Here is a 25,341-nt window from a genome sequence, read left to right on the forward strand (position 1 = left end):
CGGGCTATGGGAGCCAGAATCTGGGAACAATGAGCGAAGTTAGGGAGGCGTCGGAAATATAGGGAGGCTGGAATGCACTTTCCAGGGAAACGTGCTCTGACCTGTTCGAGCTGAGATGCATCTTGGTGCCGGACCCAAGATGTTCGCAACAAGCTAGTACGCTACAATCTGAAAGCATGAAAACCCTAAAGCATAATGATGGAACAATGCAGAATAACTACAATAAAGCATCTGGGAGGCTGCAGACAATTTTTCTTTCGTAGCAGACAGTAGCTGGAGTAGGACAAATGTTTTATAGATTTGGTTATGTCCATCTCTGAAAGTCATGATAGAGAATAAAAAGGCTTTGTGCCTGGGAATAAAATGTACCTGGAGCAATGGAGTGCTAGCCAAATTATCTTGAGGCAAAAAGGCATCTCAAGCATCTTAGACTATATGATGGAACTTCTTCAGTGTTATTTTAGTATTTTTCAATTATTATTATAATAATGATGATGATGATTATTATTATTATTATTATTTTCATCATCAATACTGCTATGTCTATGAAGTGGTTATTAAGGTAACTCGGTAGCATTACAAAAATAATCATCATTGACTCAAAATAATAATAGCCATTAGTAGAAGTAAGTGGAATTTCTCTTGTAGTTGAGGGAGTGGAGAAGGCAGAGAACAGTGACCAAATTGAGTATTTAAGCTACCTGAATTATATTTGATTTGATTTTTCCAGATTTGCTAGCTTCATTCCTTCCTTACTTTCTTTCTTCCTTTCTTTGCCTCCTCAATTTCTCACCTTCATTTTTTGTTGAACATTTTCAATCCATTGCCTGTTTACAGCCTTGATCCAGCAAGTAATTTAGATACATAAAAATTTTATCCTATGATGAATCACCTGCAATTGCAAAGAGCTTCTCTTGCTTTCAGTGGAAGAGTTCACACATGCTGATTTAGGCACTGGTATGAAGGCCATGATCAGGCAGAAACAAATATTTTCTGCCAGTTCTTTGCTATTTAGTCTACTGCAGGTCAGCAGGAGCTACTTCTGGCCCCTGTGAATTGCTACCCCTTCTTATTTATGAGGCAAGAGCAAAGTACAGGATACCATGGGATGAGGTCTTGACGATTTCCTTTCATGAATAAAACCAGAAGTACATCACGCTGACAAAAATCTAAATTCATTACAAGTTTAACATCAATCTTTTCTCATTTAGCTAAGTTTCTACAACTCACTGTAGTCAAGAAGGTTTTTTTCACTTCTAACAGATGGGCTGCAACTTCATCTTTGGGATTCAAGTAATTTTGAAGGATCATAAAATAATGAACTTGTTAGAGAATAGCTGCTGAGCCCTTCTATGAATTTATTATCAAAGTATAATTTGCCATGCTGTACATGTAATTTATTCCTACAGGATCTACTGTAATGGATGTCTTAGATATTACTTTTTCTTTTCTTTTGGCTGATCTTTCTTTTCACCTTTTTAAACTTTGAGAAATAAGTGCCAAATTTCACTGAAGATATTTACTTTAATATCATCACTTCCAGATTCTATAGAACCTGATGATATGTCTCTGGAAAGCACTGAAATAACACAGGATCAGCTGCTGAACTATCAGTTGATGTTTCCCATAGGCCAGGATAAATCAATTCCCTGGAATTCCATCACTGCTTATGAAAACATGAAAGCGAAGAGAATATCTGAACTCAAGAAATGGAAAGAGCAGGTGGGTTTTCTTTGTAAAACTTTCAGAGACCATTTCAGTAGAGCCTTGCTCTACTGAAATTTCTAGCAGCAACATTGAAATATCAGTATTTTGGGTAGCTGGCAAACCAGCTTTTGGAATGTTCTCATCACATGCTTGAGGAACACACAAAATGTCTGGAGCCATAATAACATGCATGCATCAGGTATGTCCTAAACAGACTTCATGCAGAGGCTGAATGCTTCACCATATTTACAATCAGATTATCACCTGCCCCCTTAATTTACAAGAATCTATATTAAATTCTTGGACTCCTTTTTAGCTTTAATTAAGAAAAGGCATTTTTCACTGGTCCAACACACAGCAAAATAAAAGGGAGTCTTTCTATGAAGTTATTGATGAAACATAAATGCAAAACAAAATGTGATTCACTCTGATCACAAGGAAACACTATTAAGTGTATTGATGTAGAAAGAAAAAAACCTCAACAATTAAAGTGGGGGTCGACACTGCAAAATCCTACTGGGTAATGAGAATTCACGGCCTTTGCAAGCAGGTTTGTGTTCCGCTTGAGGGCACCAGAGAACCACGGTTAGACAGGTCCCAGGTGGCAACAGCGCCCCTGCATTATGGAGCTGGGTTAGTTGGGCAGCACAGAAGCTTTGGTTCGTAATGGTCACTGACAAAATGGAAAAGAAAAAGAAAACATACACTAATCACCACCCTACCTTAGGAAGCCTCATTCCATATCCAGAACAGGACTTAATAATTGATTTAGTTTGAATATGTACATGTGCTGTTAGCTGCAATTCTGATTTTTAGGGCTTCTGCTTTTCTCACCCTGAGCCACAGATAAACCCACAGACTGGAATATGACAGTTTATATGAGGGGCTAACATGGGAGGTTTTGCAAAAGCTGAGTTTATGCTTTCACTCATAAGTAGAAATATTTATTCAGTTACTTTTCCTTTCTTGTACTGATTCAAATGTGTTAGGTACTATTGATGTACAGAAATTGTGACTTTGAAAAAGAGAGCCAGCAAATTGTGAAAACAGTGAATATTGTAAACAGTTCTTCATTCCCAGTTCCAAGAAATTTGGGGTTTGGTCCCAGAGCTATAGAATGGATCCATGTTGCTTTGGCAACAGTTCTGTCCTGTACAAAAGATAAAAAACATTCAGATATTTGTTCTTGCACCATCTCTGTACATCTTGTACCTATCTTCCATATATCAACACAGCACAAGCCATGGCAACCTGGAAAACATGACCAATCTCATGTACCAGTCTTCTAACTTCCACCTCCCTATAAGAGGAGAGATTGTATCCTCTAAGCAGTAATGTGTTTACTTAGTACAGGTTAGATTTTCTTGAGTGGCAATTTAAGGACTAAAATCTCCATGTTTATAGAACAGAAAAAACCTCAAAGAATAAAAACAAAGGTCTGAATGCAACACCAGAGTTTTCTGGGTGTGCTTCTACTGAAAGAAGAAAAGCTACATGTAAAACAGTCCGGTGTAGACTTTATGCCTAATAAGTATTTTCAGCTTTTTACTGTCTATATTCTGATCACCTTTTATGTAGTTGATTTACTTGTGATTTTGGTATTCACTACCCTGGTATTCTTGCAGAGTCCTTGTCAGAAGGAGCTTTACAGAGCCCTGTATAAATTGGTGAAGACTCAGAGAAGCAGAGGGGAGATTTACAAATTTTACTTGCCCAACTGCAACAAGAATGGATTTTACCACAGCAAACAGGTGAGTGCCTTTTCCCCCCTCTCTGCTCACAGCAGTGCTGCGACTAGCCTGATATAGCCAACCCTTTCACAGCCCTCTGCTCCCAGACTCACAAGATTGCAGTAGGTTGTGAAAACAGGGATACTTAGAGCAGATGGTTTGTCCTTCTCTTCAAGGTGACCTGCATGCTGGTGGCTGTCAGCAATAGAGGCAAAAGTATTTTCCCTTCACAAAACAGGTGTACTCAAAGCCTTTTCCAAAATATTTTAACCCTATCTGCTCCCATGTACCTGATTTGTTAGGATTCATTCAGTTGACATTAATTCATAGGATCTGCCATGCTACCTGCCAAAACCCATTGAATATATAATAATCACTATGTAAAAAGAGGGCTCTCAGCTCACAGGCAGCGGAAAACCTATATAAGCAGTGGAAAAAAAAAACTCTTTAGAGAAAAATTAACCTTCTGAAAACCTAACAAAAATACTGATTTATGCTGCCTGTGGATTAGGTTATTTGCTCATTTCCATTATACCCTCAAAAAATCTTTTGCAAGTTACAGTGAGAGTAATCTGCAAAACTAACTAAAGCTCCGAACCTCAAGCCACACCCTGTAACCACAGGTCATGCACACAAATTTAGTAGGTCTGCATAATTCTGTGTCACCAAGACTCCTTGGTTTTGGGCATAGCATCACAGTGTGACTCATGAACACTGTGACCTGGGATCTAATCAAGCACAAATAGAAACCAGTTTAAGCCCCTCCTCAAGAAAAAAACCCAAAACATAACACCTTTTTTGTCTCCTTGTGTGAAGAGACAGAAAATTCAATCACTGCTCTCACCCTATGAGATTATATATTCTGCCATCCTTCCATTTCTCACACTGGCGCTGGGAGATACTGCTTTTTTCTACTGCTGTTCACCAAGGGCTGGACAGTTTTAAATTGGAAGTTGCTCTTGTGATAGCTGAGCTTAGGTCTTGTTTCCCTAACTGAGTGTGTTGTTTAGAGGCTCTGCAGACCACTGCATTCAAAATAAGACTATGCATGGCAGGTCCCCATCTTCTGATCCTAATTGTGTCCAACACCTCTATTGGCAGTACCTCACAGGTAATCTTACAGTTACTTATTGTGTTTGTTTTTTTTCTTGCTAATACTGTTCTAGTGTGAAACTTTGCTGAATGGAGAGTCTGCTGAATGCTGGTGTGTCTATCCAAAAAACGGCAGAAGAATTCCCGGATCTCCAGCAATTAAAGCAGACCCAGAATGCCAACAGTATCTCAGCTCGCAAGAATAAAACTAAACCCCGAGGTTTTTCACACCAAGTTTTCTGTGGAGCCTGTTATAGTCAGGAACCATTCCAGTCAGGAGCCATTTCACTAAGGTAGTCTTGTGCACCTGATTTTGAGTGTATGAGTGACCCCAAAAAATAACATTTTTACTGCACTGAGATTGCCTACATGTTTAAGTGACAAATGTGAGCTACTTCAAGATCAAATACTATAATCTTGTATATTTGGTTTGTATAATATTATATATACTCTCATATGTAAAGCTGATGAATTATTTATTTCGCACTGCATGTATTTTTGTCTCTATGTGTTGTTACTAATTTATATTCTCAAACACTTCATAACTTTATATTTAAATACTTAATATTATTGCGCTTAAATATATGCATCGTGTTGGAGGAATGCTGCAACTTAAGCATTCAAATGGCATAGCTGTTGGAAAAAATGGCTTGTAAACTCGCATTTTTGTACTACATATTTATAGATGTAAAACTGAATTTTTAAAACTAGATTTCAGTAGAAAGCATGCTTAGAAACTTATTTAAAACATGTTTTGTGAACATATTATATTACTTTTACACCTCTGTTTCAATGCCAGTCTGTTTCTTAAAAAAGAAATATTATATACCGAAGCTCCTGATGGGACAGTATTTGTATATTTTTTTAACATATGCACTGGATAAATGGCAAAACACAATATGATATTCTGCACTATCTTTGACTATGTAAGTCGTTCACAATGTTGACAATATTATTTAAAATGAGCTTGAGCTGTTAAAAGTCTTCTGGTCTGCCCTTGTCTCTTGTTTTCTGCTTGTTTCCCTTCAACAGTCTGACCATGCTCCTTTTACATTCAATGAGTTTTTCTTCTTTTGGTCTCCCTGCCCCATTGCCCTAGTCCTTTCCTCTCCAGTCCCAGCTGTGCCATGCAAGCCTCTGTCTTGGGCAAAACAGCTGCCTCCAAGGGAAGTTATTAAAAGATTTTCTGGAGAGGAAATTTGGATACCTTTCTCCACTCAAATGCCCAAGGCAGCAGTATTGGTACATTTACAAGATAACATCAAGACTAGAAAGAGCCATTTCCTGCACATAAAGTCAGAAGTTATAAAAAGGAGGCTGGGAAAAAACCAGCCTCACACTTTTTTTCTGAAAGTGGAGAAGAGAGTGCTCCTGGCTTGGGATACAGTCCATTTCCCTCCACTACATGTTCCTTTGACTTAGTGATTGCAGAGAATAAGAGAATGCAAGTGACTTCCATTCTGGCCTCAAGTTGATTTTGTCCATGGAGAAATAGGTGTGGGGCTAGGCAAATCGCACAGGTGAAAACAGTCTGCACCAGCCCTTCCTATGAAAACAGCCAGGGAGGATAGTGACAACATTTTCTAAGAGTCTGGCAGAAGTGAAAGCCTAAAATTCTCCTGCCATTTGTTGGCAGAAACTGAGTTTTAAATGGGAGAGGGAAGCTGCTTGTTGAAACTGCAAAGTGAAAGCGTGATCTCTGCTCTCCCTGTCACGTTTCTGTGGCTTCATACATTGCACTTGCTGACTGTGTTGTATCTGCATGACAGTGTCTGCCAATCCAGTGGGAGTCTATTAAACTGTTCTAGATTTAAAAGTGTGGATATACTACTGACCTCCTTTGTGAAGTCTTTTGAGATCTTCCCAAGGAAAGCATTGCAAAAAAGCAGTCGATGGTATTGGTATTGTAACTAACTAATGTCTAACATCCCCGTGATGAGCTGCTGTGAAACCTGGCTAAAACTGTGTTACACCACTGAACCACATTCACTATGTCCAAATGCTTGGCAGTCTCTGTATCAAAATAATGAAGAAGCAGCAAGTTTTGGAGTCCTTCTCAGGGAGTGTACGCAGCATGAAACAATTGTCATGGCATTGCCAAGTGAAAATGGTGAAGAAAGGAGGGTAAATCATAGTCTCACAGCTACAGCACACTCTTAAGAGTACTCTGACTGCTCTTACCAGAGGCAGAAGTTACTTTGTACAATATTCAGGAATGATAGGCCAATTTCTTAGAAGTGTTTAGCCCCTTACTTCCCACTGAAACTGCCAGGGGAGGAGTGCCTCCTTACCTGCCATCTGGCCTCCTATGACATCTCGCCAGGACTCACCAGGACAGACGTGCTCAGCTGCTGAGTAGAGCTGTTGGGCTAGAGCCAGACTCTTCCATATACTGGGATTAGGACTAATACAAGGAGGCAAAGCAGGCAAATTTTATCTTCCCTATAAAAATTCTGCTGGGAGCTTAGACTACATTTACACCATAGATGACACACACCTTGCTTTGTCCTAATTTTTATGATCAGCCTCAAACATCAGGGTGAAAAATCAAAGGTCTTCAGTTTTTCTCTGTTTTATTTTTTTCTGTTTGTGGAGCACTTTGGTTTTGTTGATTTAGTGGTTGTTTGGTTAGTTGGTTTTGGTTTTGTTTTGTTGGAGTTCTCTTTTTTCCTTTCCATGTGTCAGCTGGCAGTGCTGGCTTCAATGTGTGCCTGCTGCAATGGTTCCTCCTTTGCTGGCAAGCCAAGGCTGGTGGGAATGAGTGGGCAAACAAGGAAGGTGCCACAGGATATTCACCCAGCTCGAGTGTGTAGCTGGATGTGTAAAGGAGATGTACTGATCCTTGTAATTTCAGCTCCCTCCCTTCATATTCACTTGCATTTCTCCTACTCTACCTAAAAAGAAATTAGCTGGTGGGAAGGTCTTAGATGAGCATCTGTGATGTTTGGTACATGTCATCTGAGAACCCTACCTACCCAGTTTGCGTTTCTTCTTGCCAAAACCATCAGGTTTGCTGCAGCAGGTTTTTTTCCAGCCATGCCTCCTCCTGCCCATGGCCTACTGCCAGCTGCAAAATATTCATAGCACAGAAATGAGGTCACTGCCTTTTGTACTTCATTTTATACCCATTGTTTCCCCTAAAGCTGTCCAAAGACAACCAAAAATCACCTAGTATTGACCTCTGCTTATACTGAGTCAGTTCTACTCATTGCTTTGGTGTACAGCAGAGACACATTTGTATCAGCTAGAGCTGGCAGAAAGTGAGGGGAGAGAAAGGAGTAGAGAAATGGTGGTGAAGGGTAAGCAACCCTAGCACTGAAAGATCATCAACATCTCTGTCACTTCTCTACCACAAGAACACATGCTTTGGAAAAGAAGGACTTAGGGAACAACTTCCTGCAGACCCAGTCCAAAATGCATATTAAGATATTAAGCTCATGAAAATTTAGCCTTTTACTTTACAAACATATTCCTTTGATCTTGCACTTGCTAATGTTAGTCTTAAACACAGAAAAAAATTAAAAGGTAAATGAAAAATGCATCATATATAGCTTTCTTTCCTCAGGGAGAAGAAAAGTGGGATGGAAAGGAATGGCACATGGCAGAGACTTGTCACAGGATTTACTGCCTTTCTGGAAAGCATTCAGCTCCCATAGCACTAGATATTACAAGGGAATCCTAAAAAAATGCTAAAACCAAGCAGGTTTTTTTCTGCAAAGTCAGAAATAAAGATGCGTGTTCTTTAACAGCAGTTTAGCAGCACTGACTTTTCAGAATTACGTTTCTACACACATCATTGCTTTGCTATTGCAGAACAACACCAATGTCTAACCCCTGCTCAACCCATTATAATTATTATTAATAATTATTATTAATAATCATTATTATTATTAATAATAATAATAATAATAATAATAATAATAATAATACACTAAAAATAAAATAATAAAGAAAAAATGCCTTTGGAAAAAAAAAGATCCAAACTACTCACTCCAAGCTAGAGTCTCTCATCATGCTGCCAACTGATTGGTCAAGTTCTATATGTATCCTTAGACAACACTTTTGAAGTTGGTCTACTTTTCCTCAGCTGTCACTCCACTGATAAACCACTAGCCTAAACAGTCTCCCCAGGCTGCACTGAAGACAGGTCTCATGTTTTCTGTTTGCCAACACATTTCGCATTTATGGACCAATTGTTGCACATTGCATTAAGAAGTGGGCAGGTATCCAGACTGCACAGGAAAGTAGAGTATGAACATCTTAGCAAACACCTAATTGTGTTTATTTGACTCCAAGGTTCAGATAGGTGGTATATATTGAGTAACAGTAGCAGAGTTGGTGGGAGTGGAAGGTTTCTCTTACACCCTATATTACCTAGCCATTTTTAGGTTAAAGGTGGGAGGGAACAAAGGAGGAGAGGATCTGTTGGGAATACAGCCACTTCGTTCCGTATTACCAGTTAGTACCATAAAACCAGCAGTGGAGCAGGAGCCCAAACATACCAGCACTTGCAAAATAGCTCCGATGATAGCTCTGCCAACAAACAGCTCTCCCTCCTTTTCTCCTCCCTTGACTTATGACTGCCCCCATACAGCAAAGTTCATGCAAGGAAGCTACTGTGAGGGCACAGGGAGAGGGATAGCATCCCATGAGGAAGATGTGGGAGCAAGGGTACTCTTGGATGTTGCGGTAAGGTTAAATATAAAATTTAGACCATTCCAGATCATGGCTGTTTTATTTTGAAAAAGTTTCTGCTCATCTCTTCAGATACCTTCTTGGATTATCAAATCTGAGTGGCAGCATGGGCAGGCCAGCAGAGACAAGGGTACACAAGGGAAGGCAGGGGCTGTGCTTGACTGCTTGCTGCTTCCTTACTAGCCACATTTTCCATCAGGGGGAGGGCCTGACCAACAGACAAAGCTCTGCTAGCAGAGCCTTTGTGCTACAGTTCTGCTAAGCTGAGTACAGCATAGGCAGTCTTCCTCTTGCCCCCAGTCTCCTCCGACGTAGACATAAGCTAACAAAAAGCAGCAGTATTGTGCCTATACTGAAGCTTTTAATTGCATAATCATGCAAATGGTGACAGGCGATTTTTTTCTCTCTCTCACTGAGTGCTTTGTGGTGAATGCACCAAGCTGATGTGGAAATGCTGAGGTTCTTTGGAATAGCATCTTAGTGTGAGATGTCTGTGGAGGCCTAGAGCAAACGGTGGATATAATAGTCATCATCTTTTATATTTTTTCTTTGCCTGCAGTTTCTGTTTATTGCTGCTTTGGCAGCTAAAGTATTACCATTTAGCCCCAGCAAGGGAACAGAAAAAGGAGATCAGCAACAAATTACTGGTAGTTTGGTAATAGCAGCCGTAGAAATATATGGCAGCATCTGAAGGCAGAAGGTTGCGCGCAGCACCCCTGTGATAAAACAATAATCAACTGTACAAGCTTAGTTAGGTCTTACTGAGTGCAATTTACATGATAGATAGCAGACATATGAAACAAGTTTCACCTTGAATATTCTCGATATGGCATAAGCAGGCAAAAATAGCCTCTCCTCTCCAGTTGCAAGGAGTGAGGGAAATGCACTTTCAACCTGGCTCTTCTAAGCAAGTCCTTCCACTTTTGGAAGATATTACCACAAACGGCTATGGGAAGCGGTCCTTCTCAGTGGCATTTTCTTTAGAGCTTTTCAGATTAAGCAATTGTTCTGCATGAAACCTCAGCTTTGTTCTGCAGAGATATTTTTGCTACCTTTTGTTCCATCCCCACTCATGGAGAGAGCAGTGGGGTAAAATTAGCCTTGACAGAGAAAGGCTCTTAAGGAATTTGGATAGGTCAGCAGAAGTAGAAAGCCAGAATGCATACAGCAGCAGGACATAAATTTGCAAGGATAAACTGAGATTTGCAGCATAACCCTCTGCTTTTGCTAATACCTGGTCTCCATATTTTTTTCAGCAGCAACATTCTGCCTTGAAGTAATTTGCATTTTTTAACATATTTACAGGGTAAAAGCAAAAAGAAAGTTTTTTTTTTCAATGGGATTTTCTCTAAGGCTGGTATATATGCTTCTACTTCTGCAAAATCTGAACTGGAAGAAGTAAATAAAATGCAGAGTTTTAAGACTAAAGCTTGTTCTGATGAACAATAAATTTGTACTACTTGCCATTTTACCAGAAAATTTTCTTTTGGGCAAAAAATGTTGTAACATCTTCTCAATCAATATGTTGCATAATGTAGACAATCTCACATGCTGGAACTTGGGACACCAAACTTCTACTGATAGGCTCACAGGCCCATAGGCTCAAAGGATGTTTGAGGTTGGAAGAGATCTCTGAAAGTGACCTGGTGCACCCCTCTCTGCTCAAGCAGGACCACCAGGGAATGGTTGCCTAGCACTGTGTCCAGATGGCTTTTGAGTATCTCCAAGGATGGAGACTCCAAGATACCCAGGTCCACTGGACATACCAAACGACTTCTCTTCTAAAGGCCTTGAACCTATTTTCCATGCTTGCAGATGAAGCCATTACTGATTCTGATCACAGAAACCTTGTCCTTGGAATACTCTGATATCCTTTTTGGATCTTATTTTTGGATCACTCAGAAAAAAATAAAACAAGTGGGAGTTGGGGAAAAAAAAGGAGTCCTTTGTAATGAGGAAGCAAGCATATTCCTCTGGTAGAAATTAATAGAATTGAAGGATTTCTAAAGGCACAGCAGGACCACAGAGAAAACAGCTACATATATAAACATTTCATTTTGGATACTAATATGCTTTCGCCTCCAGGAAAATTGCTCAGTACTTTTCTCACTTTAAATAAAATTCGTATTGCTAATATGTGAAATCTCTGTGGAGTCATCCTTGCTTACACAGTTTTAGAGTGACTAGAGATATACAAAGATGATTTCCCAAATAGTTTGAAAACCCACTACTTAAATTTAGGGCTCAGTTCAGTAAGGAATTATGCTGTGTAGGGTTTCTATGGAATTTAGTCAAAAAAAGTTCAGACTGTACTAAAAATGAATTAATTCCATGGTTTTGGTATTCAATGAAGCCTCCTTTCCTCATGCACAAATAGCTAACACTATGCCCTGAAAGGCAGGCATGTCAAAGAGGTGGAAAAGGATATTCTGGGCTCCAAAAAATATAGCACAGTAGATGTATTAAAAAGGGAACTTTCTCAGAGTTTGTAAGATAATAGAGCTGTCTGCAGGCAGCTTTAACTCGTATTCTGGTCAATTATAGGGATTTATGCAGCTATGTATCACACATGCTAAAATAAATACTTATAATATTCATCTGGGCTCCATATGGTACCCATGTACTATCTAGAGACAAAACATGCTCAAGGAAAAATCAGCAAGTTTCACAATACATATTTTGATCTTTTATAATGCCTTGCCATGCAAATATTTGAGGTGCAAATAATGTTATAAGTTACAATTTTTTTTCTGAGGCTTCTTAATATTAACACAGACCATCTTAGTTTTTTTAAAGAGCTTATTAAAAACTAGAAAAAAGCTTACTTTCACTTAATAAAATAAAATACTGAATCTGAAGATAGTGAAGGCACCAAGACATAAGGGGTTTTTCTAATGCATTGGTTTAATTTCTGTCACCAAATCCAAAGTTCTCCACTTACTGCAGCTCTTAGCAGGAATCATTTCTAACCTATACCTGGAGGTAACTCATCTTCCTCTGAACTGATACTGACCCATACATTTTCTTTGTGCTGCCTACATTCTGCTGATTGGGTGTGGACCACAAATACATACATTTGCTTGAATTGCAGCCTTAGCCATGAGAAAAATCTTTGAATGACAAGTACTCTTGTCTATTGAATTGGACCTTTGTCTTCACAGAAATAGGAATGCCAAAAAAATAAAATAGAAAAAAGGCACCAATGATTCTTTAATTTTTAAAAAGTTACCTCTTTTAAACAGGCACATTAAATTGACAATGGCAAGTATCCAACACTAATGCAAGCAACTGTTCTTGTAAAAAATATTTAAAAGGCAACTTCTGAAAAGGCTGCAGCTTTAAATGACAGGTGAGACTTTATTTTTGGGGCTATTTTAAAACACAATTTCTCTTTTAAAGATATTTGTTGGGAGCAAAATAAAACTGATTTATACACACCTTTTTTCTTTCCCCTTATGGCTGTATGTTTTCTCTGTTACATAACTAAAGACTGTCAGTACTAATAAAGCAGCTGAACACCATTTCTTAAATATTCATGTGACAAATTGCACGATTAAATCAGATTTAGCTCCTTGAGATGTAGTTTGTTTGGGTTTTTTTCATAACATATGACTTAATGACCTTTACTAGCCAGTTTCTTCTATATTTATTTGTTTTCAATTGTAGGATAAAACATAAAAAACTGAAATACTTGACAAAATACCCAAATCATAAAGCCTGTGACAGGCTGTTAAAACACCTTACATACTTGCAAAATATAAGTATGTGATCTATCTAAGTGATAGATAGATGCCTTGCAAAACATGTCTATCACTTTTGACAAGAAACTGATTTTTGTTTTCAGAAGGCTCACCAGATAGTTATTAAAAAAAAATAGAGGCAAAATAAGTCACTTCAACGAATCAAGCCCTTATTTTCTTATCTATGATTATATGCCAAAATATTCGTGTATATACAACTTAATCTCTCTGAAATTATTTGAAAAGAACTGGTTTACAACTCTGAAAAAAAAAGCCCAGCATTTATTATTTTGCCTTAATCTTAAATCTTTGCAGGCATTAGATCTGCTTTAGTAATAAAAATATTGCAATAAATCTTCACCTCACAAAGCTTTCTGTAACCTTGTGTCAGGAAACCTGTATTAGCCTGGAGTAAGCATCACTTCACATACAATTTCTTTCTTACCATGAGATTACAAAAAATCAGTTTTAATGATCATATGAACTCATTTCATCAGACAGAAATTGGAAAGATGTGGAGAACACTCATAGTGCTGCTCAGCTAGTACATTTCAGGGTAAGGCTTTAGACATCTGAGTTATAGTGATGGGATGCAATCCTGGCAAGCTGCATGTCCAAATCCTTCAGAGTTTGTCAGAGGCAAATGTCAGAGTTGCTAGACATTTGCCTTTGTTGGCAGGAACAAGCATGGCTGTAATTCAGGCAGTGGGAGAGGAATGGGCTCCTCAGCACCACAGCCTCTCCTCCATCAACACAACACCTAGCCCCAGCAGGTGAAAACCCAAGGTCCATAGTCTTCATGGAGTTCCCAACCCAACAAGGAATTACAGTGTTGATGGCTTCTTTTTTCTACAGTGACATCAAACATTTATAGTGAGACATCAAGAATATATATTTATATAAATATATAAAATATTTATATAAAATATATAAATAAATACATATACAAAATATGGCATTATTTTCCAGAGAGATTATACATTTCACAGGCCACCTTTCCTTATCCAGATTTCATTGTCATACAGAATTTTTCCAAGGACACAAAACAATCAGCCTCAACAAAAAAAAAAGTTGCCAAAGCCTTCCTTATGTGAATGCATCACATACCACAACAAAACCAAATCACTTCTCTTCCAATTAAAAAGACATAACACCATGACAGACAGTGAATTTAACTATTTAAACCCAATGGTTCTTTTTCTATGCTTAGATGCAGGCAAATGATTTCTACCATAGTCAAAGCAAGCAACAACTGTGTGTCGCATAAATGAAACGCATGGGTCTCAACACCCGGGGTCCACAATCCCCCCATCTTGTTGACATTGTTTTCAACAGGAGTTCCGCATACAGAGTAAGTGCTTTGGTAGAATGTACCAAGACAACACAGAATAGATACACCTTTTCAAAATAAATAAGCAAATACAAAGGGTAGTACTGTAATGGCAATTTTTTTGTCCATGAATATTCTGTGAGCGGTAAATGGAGGAAATATAAGCCCTGTTGCACAAACTGAAGCAATGCAGAGACAAAAGAAAGCTTTACCAAGAGCTTCAGTGCGACTGTTATCCTTTCCAGTGGCATAAGTCAGTGATGGGTACATTAGAATTATCAATAAAATAATTTAAAAAAAATATTATCTCGGCATTTGTAGTTATATCAAATAATAAAACTCAATCCCTTCTGGAAACACTTCCTTTGCTCCAAAAATTCATTGCTCCTACCTAGAACAGATCAATGTGTATGCATAGAGACTTAAATGTATTTATATATCATTCCATAACCTTACTCTCTCTTTGCATACAGATGTATACACTAGAATTACTGTGTAATATTTGGTATTCACATGTTACATTTAAATAAAGTTTATTAAAAAACAATTATATTAAATACAGACTAACAGAATATTCATAATATATTTTACAGAAAAAAATAGCCAAGTCTTTATCTTAGAAATACATTTCTTTAAAAAGTTCTTTGAGATTTTTATAAAACTTCTACCCCTGAAGACAAGTTTCCCATCAGACCTGTAAAGAAAGCTTTACTTTTAAATCCTTGTGGGTTTTTTGGTTCAGTTTTTCTTTTTAATACTTTTACAAGCTTAACGTCTATAAATTCTTTAAAATAAAAAAAATCAGTATCTTTTGGGATCAAATTGGTCACAGGCCATTCTTTAAAAAGTCAGTGGAGACTCCCTGATTCCATTCTGAAGTACCTTTTTTTTTCCTCTCTCCCTGGGTATCAATAGTGCAGGTTTACATGGGAATTCAGAGCTCCCTATACATCCCATAGGAAGCTTGATGTGTGTCGGTGGCAGGGTGCAGCTGCAGCAGCATCCACAGAGGCTGCAACTCCCCATCTGCTGCAGGAAGCAGAGCTTGTTACTCCACAGACAGTGCAGTCCCACAGTGTTTGCCCAGCCCCTCCAAGGTCTCTGTGAGGTCCAGTGGCCATGCACAGATGCTAGAAGAGCTGGCACCCAGTCCTCATTTGCTTTCCAAGTTATAGCAGTGGACATCTCCTTTTCCCTTCCCATCATACCCAGGAAGTGGCTGTCCATATTTATCCACACACCAGCAATAACCTCTTTTTCGGCCTTTGGATGGGCGACACTGAAACATAATAAAAGACCCAGTTAGCATGAATTTTGTTTTCGCCACCTGTTGTATTAGACAGCAGGGATTCCTGCTCCTTTGATACCTGCACTTCAATATCCTGACCATATCTGACAGAATCAAACTGAGTATTTGTTACCACTACAAAGTATTTCAATAAAAACTTGCCTTCTCTCTCCATCAATCCCTCTGGGTCTAATATAATAGAACTGAGAATACTGAAAACTATCAAAAAATAGACTTATGAATTGCTCCCTATCATATTTGGCAGCACAGCTGCCCCCTTTGAATACAATACAATAGTATGGGCTAGTGACTGGGACCCATCTTTAGAAAAAAAATTTAGCAGATATGTTCTAAACTAAAGCACAGGTTTGGCAAAGACAACCATTGCAGCAAGAAACACACTTGGTTTGCATCTGTTTACTGAAAGAAATTCAAAAGTGTAGCTGACATTTATCAACAGATACATATTCCTTCTACAGTGTAGTTATTGCAAAACCTGCTAGGTGGACTAGAACTTTACATGTGTATTTTCCTATTAAAAAATTTGTGTATCTAGTAGTCTATAACATGTTAGCTTTAAGTTAACTGCTAGAATCCACCAGCAATGCTGACCAACCTGAAACTATCACGGGCAATAACACTGAACCTCTTTAGAAGCAGTAATGCAGTAAATATGCATTATAAAGTCTACTACATAGTAAGTAATGCTCCTCCCAAGGAACCAAGAATGGCAAAAAGTAGACTAAAGGAGATAACATGCTGCAGGCTGCATTCAGTATGCAGCCCTGCACACTGTTACATTACCATGAACCACTAAGACCTTGCAAGGGTTTTACCCATTCATAAGATATATCGAGAATCTCACTAGGTTTGCGATGGTCAGCCTCACTGTTAAGACACAGCCTTCCTGTTAGCTCGTGTTTTGAGATCTGGTGATTCAGAATTTGCTTCAAATGCAAACAAAGGTGGCTGTTTACTCAGGACATACTCACAAAAGTGGCAGTGACACAAGCACATCCAATTTCCTGTGGTTTTGTCTGTTGCATTGCCAGTATGAAGGAAGATTGGCTGGACTGGCGCTACTTATGTTCCTCAACACTGTCAAGTCTATTATTCAGGCAGAGCAATTGTTGCCTCTGAGATCACATTCAGAGTAATTGAAGTTTTCAGAAGTTCAGGCTGGTACAATCTGATAAACGTCACCATTATCCCCCTACTTCTTGTTTTCCAGAGGCTCATAGGCATGGCCCAACATCTCAGGAGGCTATGGCAGTGGCTCACATAAGTGCCTTTTCTATGTGCAGGTACACAAGAAAATATGAAGCAAGCATTGGGCTTCACATACTGCTCATAGTGACTGATCCTTTCCATGTCTAGTTTAGTATCTCAGGTGACAGTGCTATCTTCAACAGAACTGGAGAGTTTTGGAATACAGAACACTTTGGAACAGCCTGCACCAGCACACTGGCCTATGAAACAATTAATTTGTGGCAGCATGGAGTAGGGTAGACAGCGTTCACTAAGACCTTGCAAAAGAGATGGAAGCAGGTCATGCATTAGGTACAAATTTTTTCAAACAAGTCACTATCTTATTTTATTTTACTGTAAATTAAGTAATGTTATTCAGCATAACTGCAAATTAAACCACCCTTCTGATATATTATTGAATAAGAAGCCCAATGCAGAAATAATTCAATGTCTTCTTTTCTACAAATCCCCAGTCCTTCTGCATTAGCCCTATGAAAATGGACAGCAGCAGGATGACAAGGTCCAGCTTAACATACATATCAGCTTAGTTTCAGAAGAGGGCAAAGAAGTTCAAAGCTACTGAGAGAACAGCTACATTAATAATTCACTGACCTAAATGGTTACCTGCAGTTCAATTCTTATCTGTTACTAAATCTTTAAACATAAGCCCTAAAACTTGTATTTATTGTCTCAAAAACCTGACTAGAATTTACATGTATTCTCCAGGATTTCCATGGATGACTGCTCAACGTCCACTGATGTCAAGGGAAATTTTTCTTCAATTTTGATGGTGACTGGACTCCAGCTTAATATTATTAACATTTAATGACTTAAATTCTTCATGCTTAACACAGAGAAATTAATAACAGCATTTGCACAATTTAATTTTACAAAAAGGAAACTGAACCAGCACTTCTAGAGTTGTTTTCCCAACAAAGTAGGCACAGATGGAGTCCAAAGAGCATAGGGTTTCTGGCTGCCAGGCTCGTGCTCTGGCAATGAAACTACATTTCTGCTAATAATAGTAACATAGCCTCCCCTTTTAGAAGTATATGAAGCATATTACACAACTCTCACTGATTCGTAGGCTTGCATCACTCTCAAAACAAATGATCAATTAAAGTTCTCATGTTGTTGTTGGAGGCTTTGATTGCTTTTAACAGTTGCACAATCAATTTTCAGAAGTAATTACTACATTAAGTTAATTTGCAGAAACACCTTCCCTGCTACTATTTTTTTACTTCCTCTAGATAATCCATTTGAAAAGCAAAACCCTTAGATCATTCTACAGTTGAAACAACACTCTGTGAGAAAACAACTTATCTTTTCCAAGTGTTTTTTTCTACCTACTCAGCCATGCTGTCAATAGTAAAGCACTTCTGATTAAAAAGTAATGCTTTTATCCTGAAACAGCCAACACTCTCTACAGAAGTGGTAAACAGGTCATATGGAAAAACATATATATCTAAATATTTTCTCTTATGAATTTTGTATTCCACATACATTTCTAGGCTCTGCCCAGCTATTCTGTATGGCTTTATACATTTAAAAAGTTGGAAAACTGCCCAAGCAGTGGAGACTAATTACTTCTGATAGAAACAGCAGCTGCCATTTCCATGCCACCTGCTCCTCTCCCTTCCACAAAGAAATACTGCAGATGCATTTATGGGGCATAGCAAAGCATATGGTATTCCACTGAATTCCTGGTCAGTCCAGAGGGCTCCATGGAGCTACAACCATGGTCTTCAGGAACAGACAACATTGACGTGTACCTCAGGCCATTTTAGCTCCTGGCAAGTGCAGCTCTGTTTTCAGTGGAACAATGCCAGCTCACATTTAGGTGAGTATCTGGCTCCAGTATACAAACATGGGGCAATTCTAGTAATTGCCCCATATAATAATTCTAATTTCATCAAAACCTTTTTCACATGCTTGGGGTAGGAATGTGCCCGTATCAACTAATTATGCATAAATACACCTAGTGCAGCACAACTGAATAGTACAACCTTACATGTGTGATTAAGACAAAGAATTATAAACTTTAACAGGTCTGATTTTAAAATTTATATATAAACAAAAAGTATGAACTATTTCTCATATTATACCCTGACACATAAATTTATTTTCTTAGAAGTGTTTCACAGATGCAATTTATTCTTCATGGTTGTTCTTGAAAAGTAAATTTCTAGATATCCACAAATGTCATGAAAAATAAGTGCTTTCAACTTGGCTGGAAGACCAGATGACCAGGAAGGCAGAATATGAGAGTGCCTCCTGAATGAGTTTAAATGGTGCCAGCATGATCATTATTTACCAGGTTCCTACAATCCCAAACCTACTACATTCTCAGCCTAGACAGTGGTTTTGGCAACTGTTTCTAGAATTCAAAATGCCTAGCTTGCAGTCATTTTTAAGGGATTTACTGTCTACTTCCCAACCTACTATTCTGAATTTTGTGACAATAGAATATAATTCAATTACAGATTGAACATGGCTAATAATGGCATGAAGGAAATTACTAAAACAGCATGGAATTCTGTTAATGAGATTAGACACCTGCTCACAGTATCTAAAATATCAGACTTACATGTTGATGCTTCAAAAAAAAACCCAAAAACAACTGTCAAAACTCCTTGCAGACCAGTTAATTTGATCTGGACAGGACTCACACACTTCTCAAACTCATGGTTTTTTCCTAGGAGTTAATTCTATGAGGGCAACTAATATTTTTGGTTTGTATTCTGTTGGTGAGAGAAGCAGGCTGCCTCTGTAAGTCCCATCTCTGAGGGCTTGCTCCCAGGATTGATCAAGACTCAGCAACCCAAGTGAATATCATGTAGAATGTTTACTCATGTGAGCTGCCTTTGTGGGCATCTCCTGCAAGACCCTGAGTCATCTCAAACTACCATTGAAACTACTGGACCTACGTAAATTGGCACAGTGCTTGACAAGGCTGGCTAGGCAGGAAAGTGTCCCTTCATTCTCTTTGTATGCTGACCAGTTGGGCTACTGCACATAGTGCAGGAACCTTTCCTAAAGAAATTTTACCAGGCAGCACAGACAATACACAGAGGACAAAAGCACCTATTTGCTTTGTACCAACACATTCTCATAAATCAACTTCTAGAAACTGATACTAGGTAAGATTTTTATCTGTCTATTCTTTTTTTTCTCTTTGTATTTCCTTCTTTTTGCCTTGGTCATAGAACTATGACTGTACTTTAAAGGACAGTCCTCCTTTCAAGTAAGCTACTTTAATACATGCTTATTGCGGATCCAATTTACTACACGCAATGCCAGAGATTACTTCCAAACTGCCACATTTTTGCAACAAAGCAAAAATCTTAAGAGTCTGAAGAAAGATGAAAGGAAGATCTACTGAAGATAGTAAATATCAGTCTTCTGTAATACATAGAGAAGGAAAAGGGCTATGGCAAACTTGAGTGCCTTGAACACAGTCAAATTATTTGCCGTTCTAAAGCAGCTAAGAAAATACTTTTATGCCACAAGCACAAAACACAGTCCTAGTCTCACTCTGCATAGAAGCCCAACGTATTTTCTGAAAACAAGCAGCTTGAGATGCGAGCACTGCTCTCTGCTAGTTTATATACAGCACAACACAGCTGACGCAGGCTTCTCAAAGCTCCAGGCAACAAAAAGGAACTTCCCCTGCTTGGGAGTTGCCACCACCTGCTCAGGAAAAGCTGGGAAGCATAGAAAAGCTCAGCAGCATGTACCAAAGGTCAGAAAGCAATGTCAATGCTAGACTGATGGCAAAAAGGAAGGCTGGAAATCTCATCCCTGTTATAAATGCCCCACCTGACACTGACAGCTTATTGCAAAGCTCCACAGAATACTAGAAAGGGAAAGACTGTTTCTAAGAAAGCTGAAAGCCAAAAAATGAAGAGATACCATTCCCAAAATAAGGTTGCCTAGTTAGAGGTTGATCTCTCACTTCCAACCAATGAACTGCATTAGCTAGCAACAGAGAGTCAACCACTCCTTTGGTTACCAGAGATAGAGAGGCTGATTTGTGTAAACCTGAAGGGAAAGACACGATGGTCCACAAACAAAATCTGTCCTTGAGAAAAGTCTTAAAGATACCTTTGAATTCAGGAAATTTTGGAACTATACAAAGAAATATATATTTGGGGGCAGGCCACTAACTAAACACTGAAATTAAATAGGATGCGCACACTAAACAAAGAACTCAACACATCTTGCATTTCCCCAAGTTCTGAACAAGCTTCAATGGCAGCGCTGAATGGAGAATGCTGCCGTAGCTCAATCCAACACAACTAAAGCATAAATACCCACAGTTTTGGTTGGCATTTGTCAAGAAAGGTCACAACCCCAGAACCAGAAAAGGCTGAGAAGCCATCCTTGCTGCAGAGTAACTAGTAGAAGTATCATTTTCACGATAACATGACTTGGATTTTGGAAGTGATCTGTGTAGCACATAAAGGACAGTTACATACCTTTCTCAAGTTGCTTTATGTAATATGATCCAGTGTATGTCTTCTAGGAACCCTCAAGCAGCTATTTACAATTCAAAGCATTGATCTATTGCAGTCATATGGTGACTGCAACATTAGCTCTGTGGGTTATTGTAGAGGCAGTGCTTTTTTTAAACCAAAGGGCATTAGTATCTAGGACACCAGTCAACCCATATGTGATTAGGTATGCAGTTTCTCAAATGAATCTGTTGTCATGATCAACAAAAAATAAAAATATTACCCCCACCTGACAAGGTTCAACACTATCAGATCAGGTCCTAAAACTGGAAATTAACTAGTTCCTCTGCAAAATTATATATACTGCTCCTTGCTGGCAAGATCCTTCAACAAAGATGCAGAAAAGGTGAAACACATTAATTAAAATGTTAAAAACTCTGTACTTACTTGCTTTTTCTTGTAGAATCCCTTCTTGTCACAATTTGGAATATGAAAGCCCCTGGGACTCAAGACATTCAGGATCTTTAGGTGGTTTAAAGTGTCTTCCATTTCTCTACGACATGGACCCTGTTAACAAGCATGTTTTAGAAAACACAAATAAAACTTCACTCCCAAATTCCATCTTTCACTTAAGAGTTAATAAATCTTTAAAGGGCAAAAGAAATCACAAAGAAAGCACAAATCCAAACAAATCTACTAAAACAAAGAGAGAGCTGAATATGTAAAAAGCAGATAGTCAAAATTTTTTTTTATGAATTTTCTGCTCTATTCAAGATAAACTGATTTTTAAAGATTGAAGGCCTTATGCTATGCTGAGGCACATAGTGGCAGTTGAAATCGCAGTCACAAATACCTTTGGGAAGGCTTAACCAGTATGTAAATCAGTCACATAGAACATAAGTTTGGAAAAGCTGGCCTTGCACCACACGGGAAAAGAAGAAAGTAAGCCACTGGAAATACATTACAGGATAGGCCTTCCCCAATGACATTTAATTTTTTTGTGATTCTGCTGGATTTGAAAGCTTAAATTAAATTGATTCAATTAAAAATAAGTGGTTTGGCACAATGTATATATAAAATACCTCAACTTGGATAACAATTCCTAATTTCAACTGAATCAAATTGAATCAAATAGATGCAGTCATACAGAGGACCAGTTGCACATAGCAGTCTCATTAGATAAGTAAATAACTTTTTTTTCCTCTTTTTCTTCATCTGAAAAAGGCTGACAACAAGGTAGTGAGGATTAGCTCTAGGACAATGAGCCAAAAAGAGCTTCCAGAAGCACTTCTAAGAGAATGTCTCAAACACCAACTAATTTTATCTCACGGCAGCCCTTCAGGGTAGGGAGAATAAAGCATGACGAGCCCCACTTTGAAGTCAGAAAATCAAAAGCAAAGAGCTTCACATTTTGCCAGAGGCTAAGAAGGCAGTCAGTGTCAGCAGTGGGATCAGGATTCAAGAGTCACAGCCTACAAACTCTGTGCTTAGCTACACTCCTATCTGGGTATATCACTGACTTGCACCACCAGCCCACTTCTCCAGCAGAGACATGAAAAAATTTCTTTGGTTTCATGGTTTAAAAATATTTAAAAGTTGCTACATTGACACAAAGACTCATTTGGTGCTGTTTTTAATTACTGAAGTAATGACATTCATACTTTCAAGTGGTAGTATTAATAGTTTGTTCATGTAAAGTACCTTTTAATGTGAGTGTCTGAAAGCATACAATCTCCATAGTACTACTGAAGATTAAAATGGAGGTTTTTGGCCAGTAAAGACCTTCCTTGTTGCCTTCACTTTTTCTTTCTGAAACAGTCTCACAAGTTCTAAGCATGGGCTTTAAATGGCTTCTCTTACTGGTCAAACGTACTGACTGCAAGTGACAGATATTCAAAGATTTGATCCCAAATTAGGTCTACAAAAAGATCACCAAATTTTAAAAATTTTTATTTTGAAGCAAGCTTGCAAAGTCAGCCAGACCAGTATCAAAAGCCAACATGCAGACACAAGTAGAAGAGCATTTGCTGACAAAGGTACCTGTCCCTGATGGACTTATTTCAAGTTCTTAAAGACACCAGCAGCCTTGGTAAACTGGTATACCTCTGCTCATGGACCCAACTATCACTACTCATCCTAGTTAAGAATCTATTTCACTTTTTTAGTGATGGCACTTTTACTTCACATTTTCAAGAGGAAGACACACTGGAAGTCAGCTACTGAAGCAATATAACTGGATGGCTGGACATGAGTGACAAACTAAAAATGAAGCTACTCTTAGAAGCCACACTCTCTTCAGGCAGAGGTTTTCACCTCATACAAGTTTCAAAACCTTCTTTTGAAGATGAGAAGTCACATCTGCTTTTACCATGCATGTTTTGATAAAATGCCAAAGCATATCCAGATGCATTTTTCAGGCCATCTGGCCTAAGGCACAGATTATCAACTGGATGTCCAGGAAGAGAATTATTCTTGCCTTCAGATTAACCACACTCTGACTGTGCCCTGCAAATTCACTGGGCACAGTCAGTAGGATGCAATGGCAGCTCATGTGACCACGAGACTTTGCATTTAGGCAGTAGCACCTACGGCAACTGCAAGGGGAGGTGATGCTCAGCATGTCATATAGTGACTGACTAGTCAAGACCCTAATCCTCAGCTCAGCCTAAGTTTATCTCCCTTGATTTGCACCAGGCAATGTATGAACACAGTGCCACTACAGCCAATGCGAAACATCTTTTCTCCATTATTGCAATTCAATTACACAGTTTGCAACCAAGATTAATGATGAGACTTCAAGTCCACTCAAACAAATGTCTGACAATTAAAGGAAAGAACAAGAACTTTCGGCCTCTAAGAAACTTTAGTGGAAGTCATGCTTGTATTGATGTAAACATCATTACATTAGTCCTATGTGTTTCCTGAGCACAACCTTCTTGGTCTGATGATTATGTATGCATTTGCAGAGTCAATAGATTTACCAGCTAAAATGCCAGAATGTCCTAAAAGGCTACAACAATTACCACTCTTTAGCTATTTAGTGTAATTATTTATCTTTTTATATGCACAACATGCATATGTATATACACACACACACATTCACAGGCTGGGAAATGCCCTCCTATTTACAAAAAATACTTACATATTCAGTCTCTTGTTTGGATTCAGAAGAGAAATTCAATGTATCCGTACTCTGCGAATCATATTCAACTTTATAGCGTTGTGTATCTTTGGCTTGCACTTTCCTGATGATATCTATTTTGATGTGTGGTGGATGTGACTTGGAATCTGGCACCCTGTGAGAGTTTGGAATGGCCTGATTTTCTATGCTGCTGGTACTCCTGTCTTCTTCTGAATCACTGAAATTTCCTTCAGAAAGAACAAATGCAGAAGAAACAATGTTACTTGGCTGCCAGCTGTGTCTGCAAGGGCATAGAAACATAGAATCACAGAATACCCTGAGTTGGAAGAGACCCACAAGGCTCCTCAAGTCCAACTGCTGGCCCTGCAAAGGACAGCACCAAGAATCAAAACATGTGCCTGACAGTATTGTCCAAATGTTTCTTGAATGCTGTCAGTCTTGCTGGTGAGACCACTTCCCTGCAGAGCCACCCACCCTCTGAATGAAAAACCTTTTCTTAATATCTAACCTTTACCTCTTCTGACACAGCTTCATGTCATTCCCTCAGATCCTATCACTGGTCACAAGCAAGAAGATATTAGTGCTTGCATTTCTGCTTCCTCGTGTAAGGAAGCTGTAGAGCACCATGAGGTCTCTCCTCAAACAAGCCACTACATTAGGCTATGCATTTAATTTTCCTTTTCACAAACTAGCAATATACAAAAAAGATGAACTATGTAGCATTCCCCATGTGTCGGTACCTTTGTTGCCACACGATACGTTTTGTAAGTGAAGCATTCCCATGCTCAGTGCAGCCTCGCGAAGTGCCCAGCTGCACCGCCTGGGTAGGCTGCACCCAAGACCGGGAAACTCTCCCAGCCACGGCCACAGTCCCGGGAACCACGGCCGCGGGGGCCACCGGCCCCCGACCGGCCC

At 38.8% G+C, this 25,341-nt stretch overlaps 2 protein-coding genes across 2 annotated transcripts in view; one reads left to right on the forward strand and one right to left on the reverse strand.

Annotated features, from left to right (window-relative positions):
• IGFBP1 (insulin like growth factor binding protein 1) overlaps nucleotides 1-5,432 on the forward strand; it is a 9,527-nt gene extending 4,095 nt beyond the window's left edge. Inside the window, exons 2-4 of the mRNA XM_005427267.2 lie at nucleotides 1,544-1,722; nucleotides 3,333-3,458; nucleotides 4,604-5,432. Of these exons, the coding sequence (XP_005427324.1) occupies nucleotides 1,544-1,722; nucleotides 3,333-3,458; nucleotides 4,604-4,735 (437 nt within the window). The 3' untranslated portion in view covers nucleotides 4,736-5,432. The remainder of the gene's footprint in view (nucleotides 1-1,543; nucleotides 1,723-3,332; nucleotides 3,459-4,603) is intronic.
• Nucleotides 5,433-12,415: 6,983 nt separating this feature from the next.
• Nucleotides 12,416-25,341, reverse strand: part of IGFBP3 (insulin like growth factor binding protein 3) — a gene marked incomplete at its 5' end in the record, with an annotated part of 16,233 nt that continues 3,307 nt past the window's right edge. Inside the window, 3 exons of the mRNA XM_005427268.3 lie at nucleotides 12,416-15,573; nucleotides 21,732-21,851; nucleotides 24,427-24,653. Coding sequence (XP_005427325.2) covers nucleotides 15,448-15,573; nucleotides 21,732-21,851; nucleotides 24,427-24,653 — 473 coding nt within the window. The remainder of the gene's footprint in view (nucleotides 15,574-21,731; nucleotides 21,852-24,426; nucleotides 24,654-25,341) is intronic.

Source organism: Geospiza fortis, unplaced genomic scaffold (assembly GCF_000277835.1).
Source record: "Geospiza fortis unplaced genomic scaffold, GeoFor_1.0 scaffold108, whole genome shotgun sequence".
NCBI classification, from domain to species: domain Eukaryota; kingdom Metazoa; phylum Chordata; class Aves; order Passeriformes; family Thraupidae; genus Geospiza; species Geospiza fortis.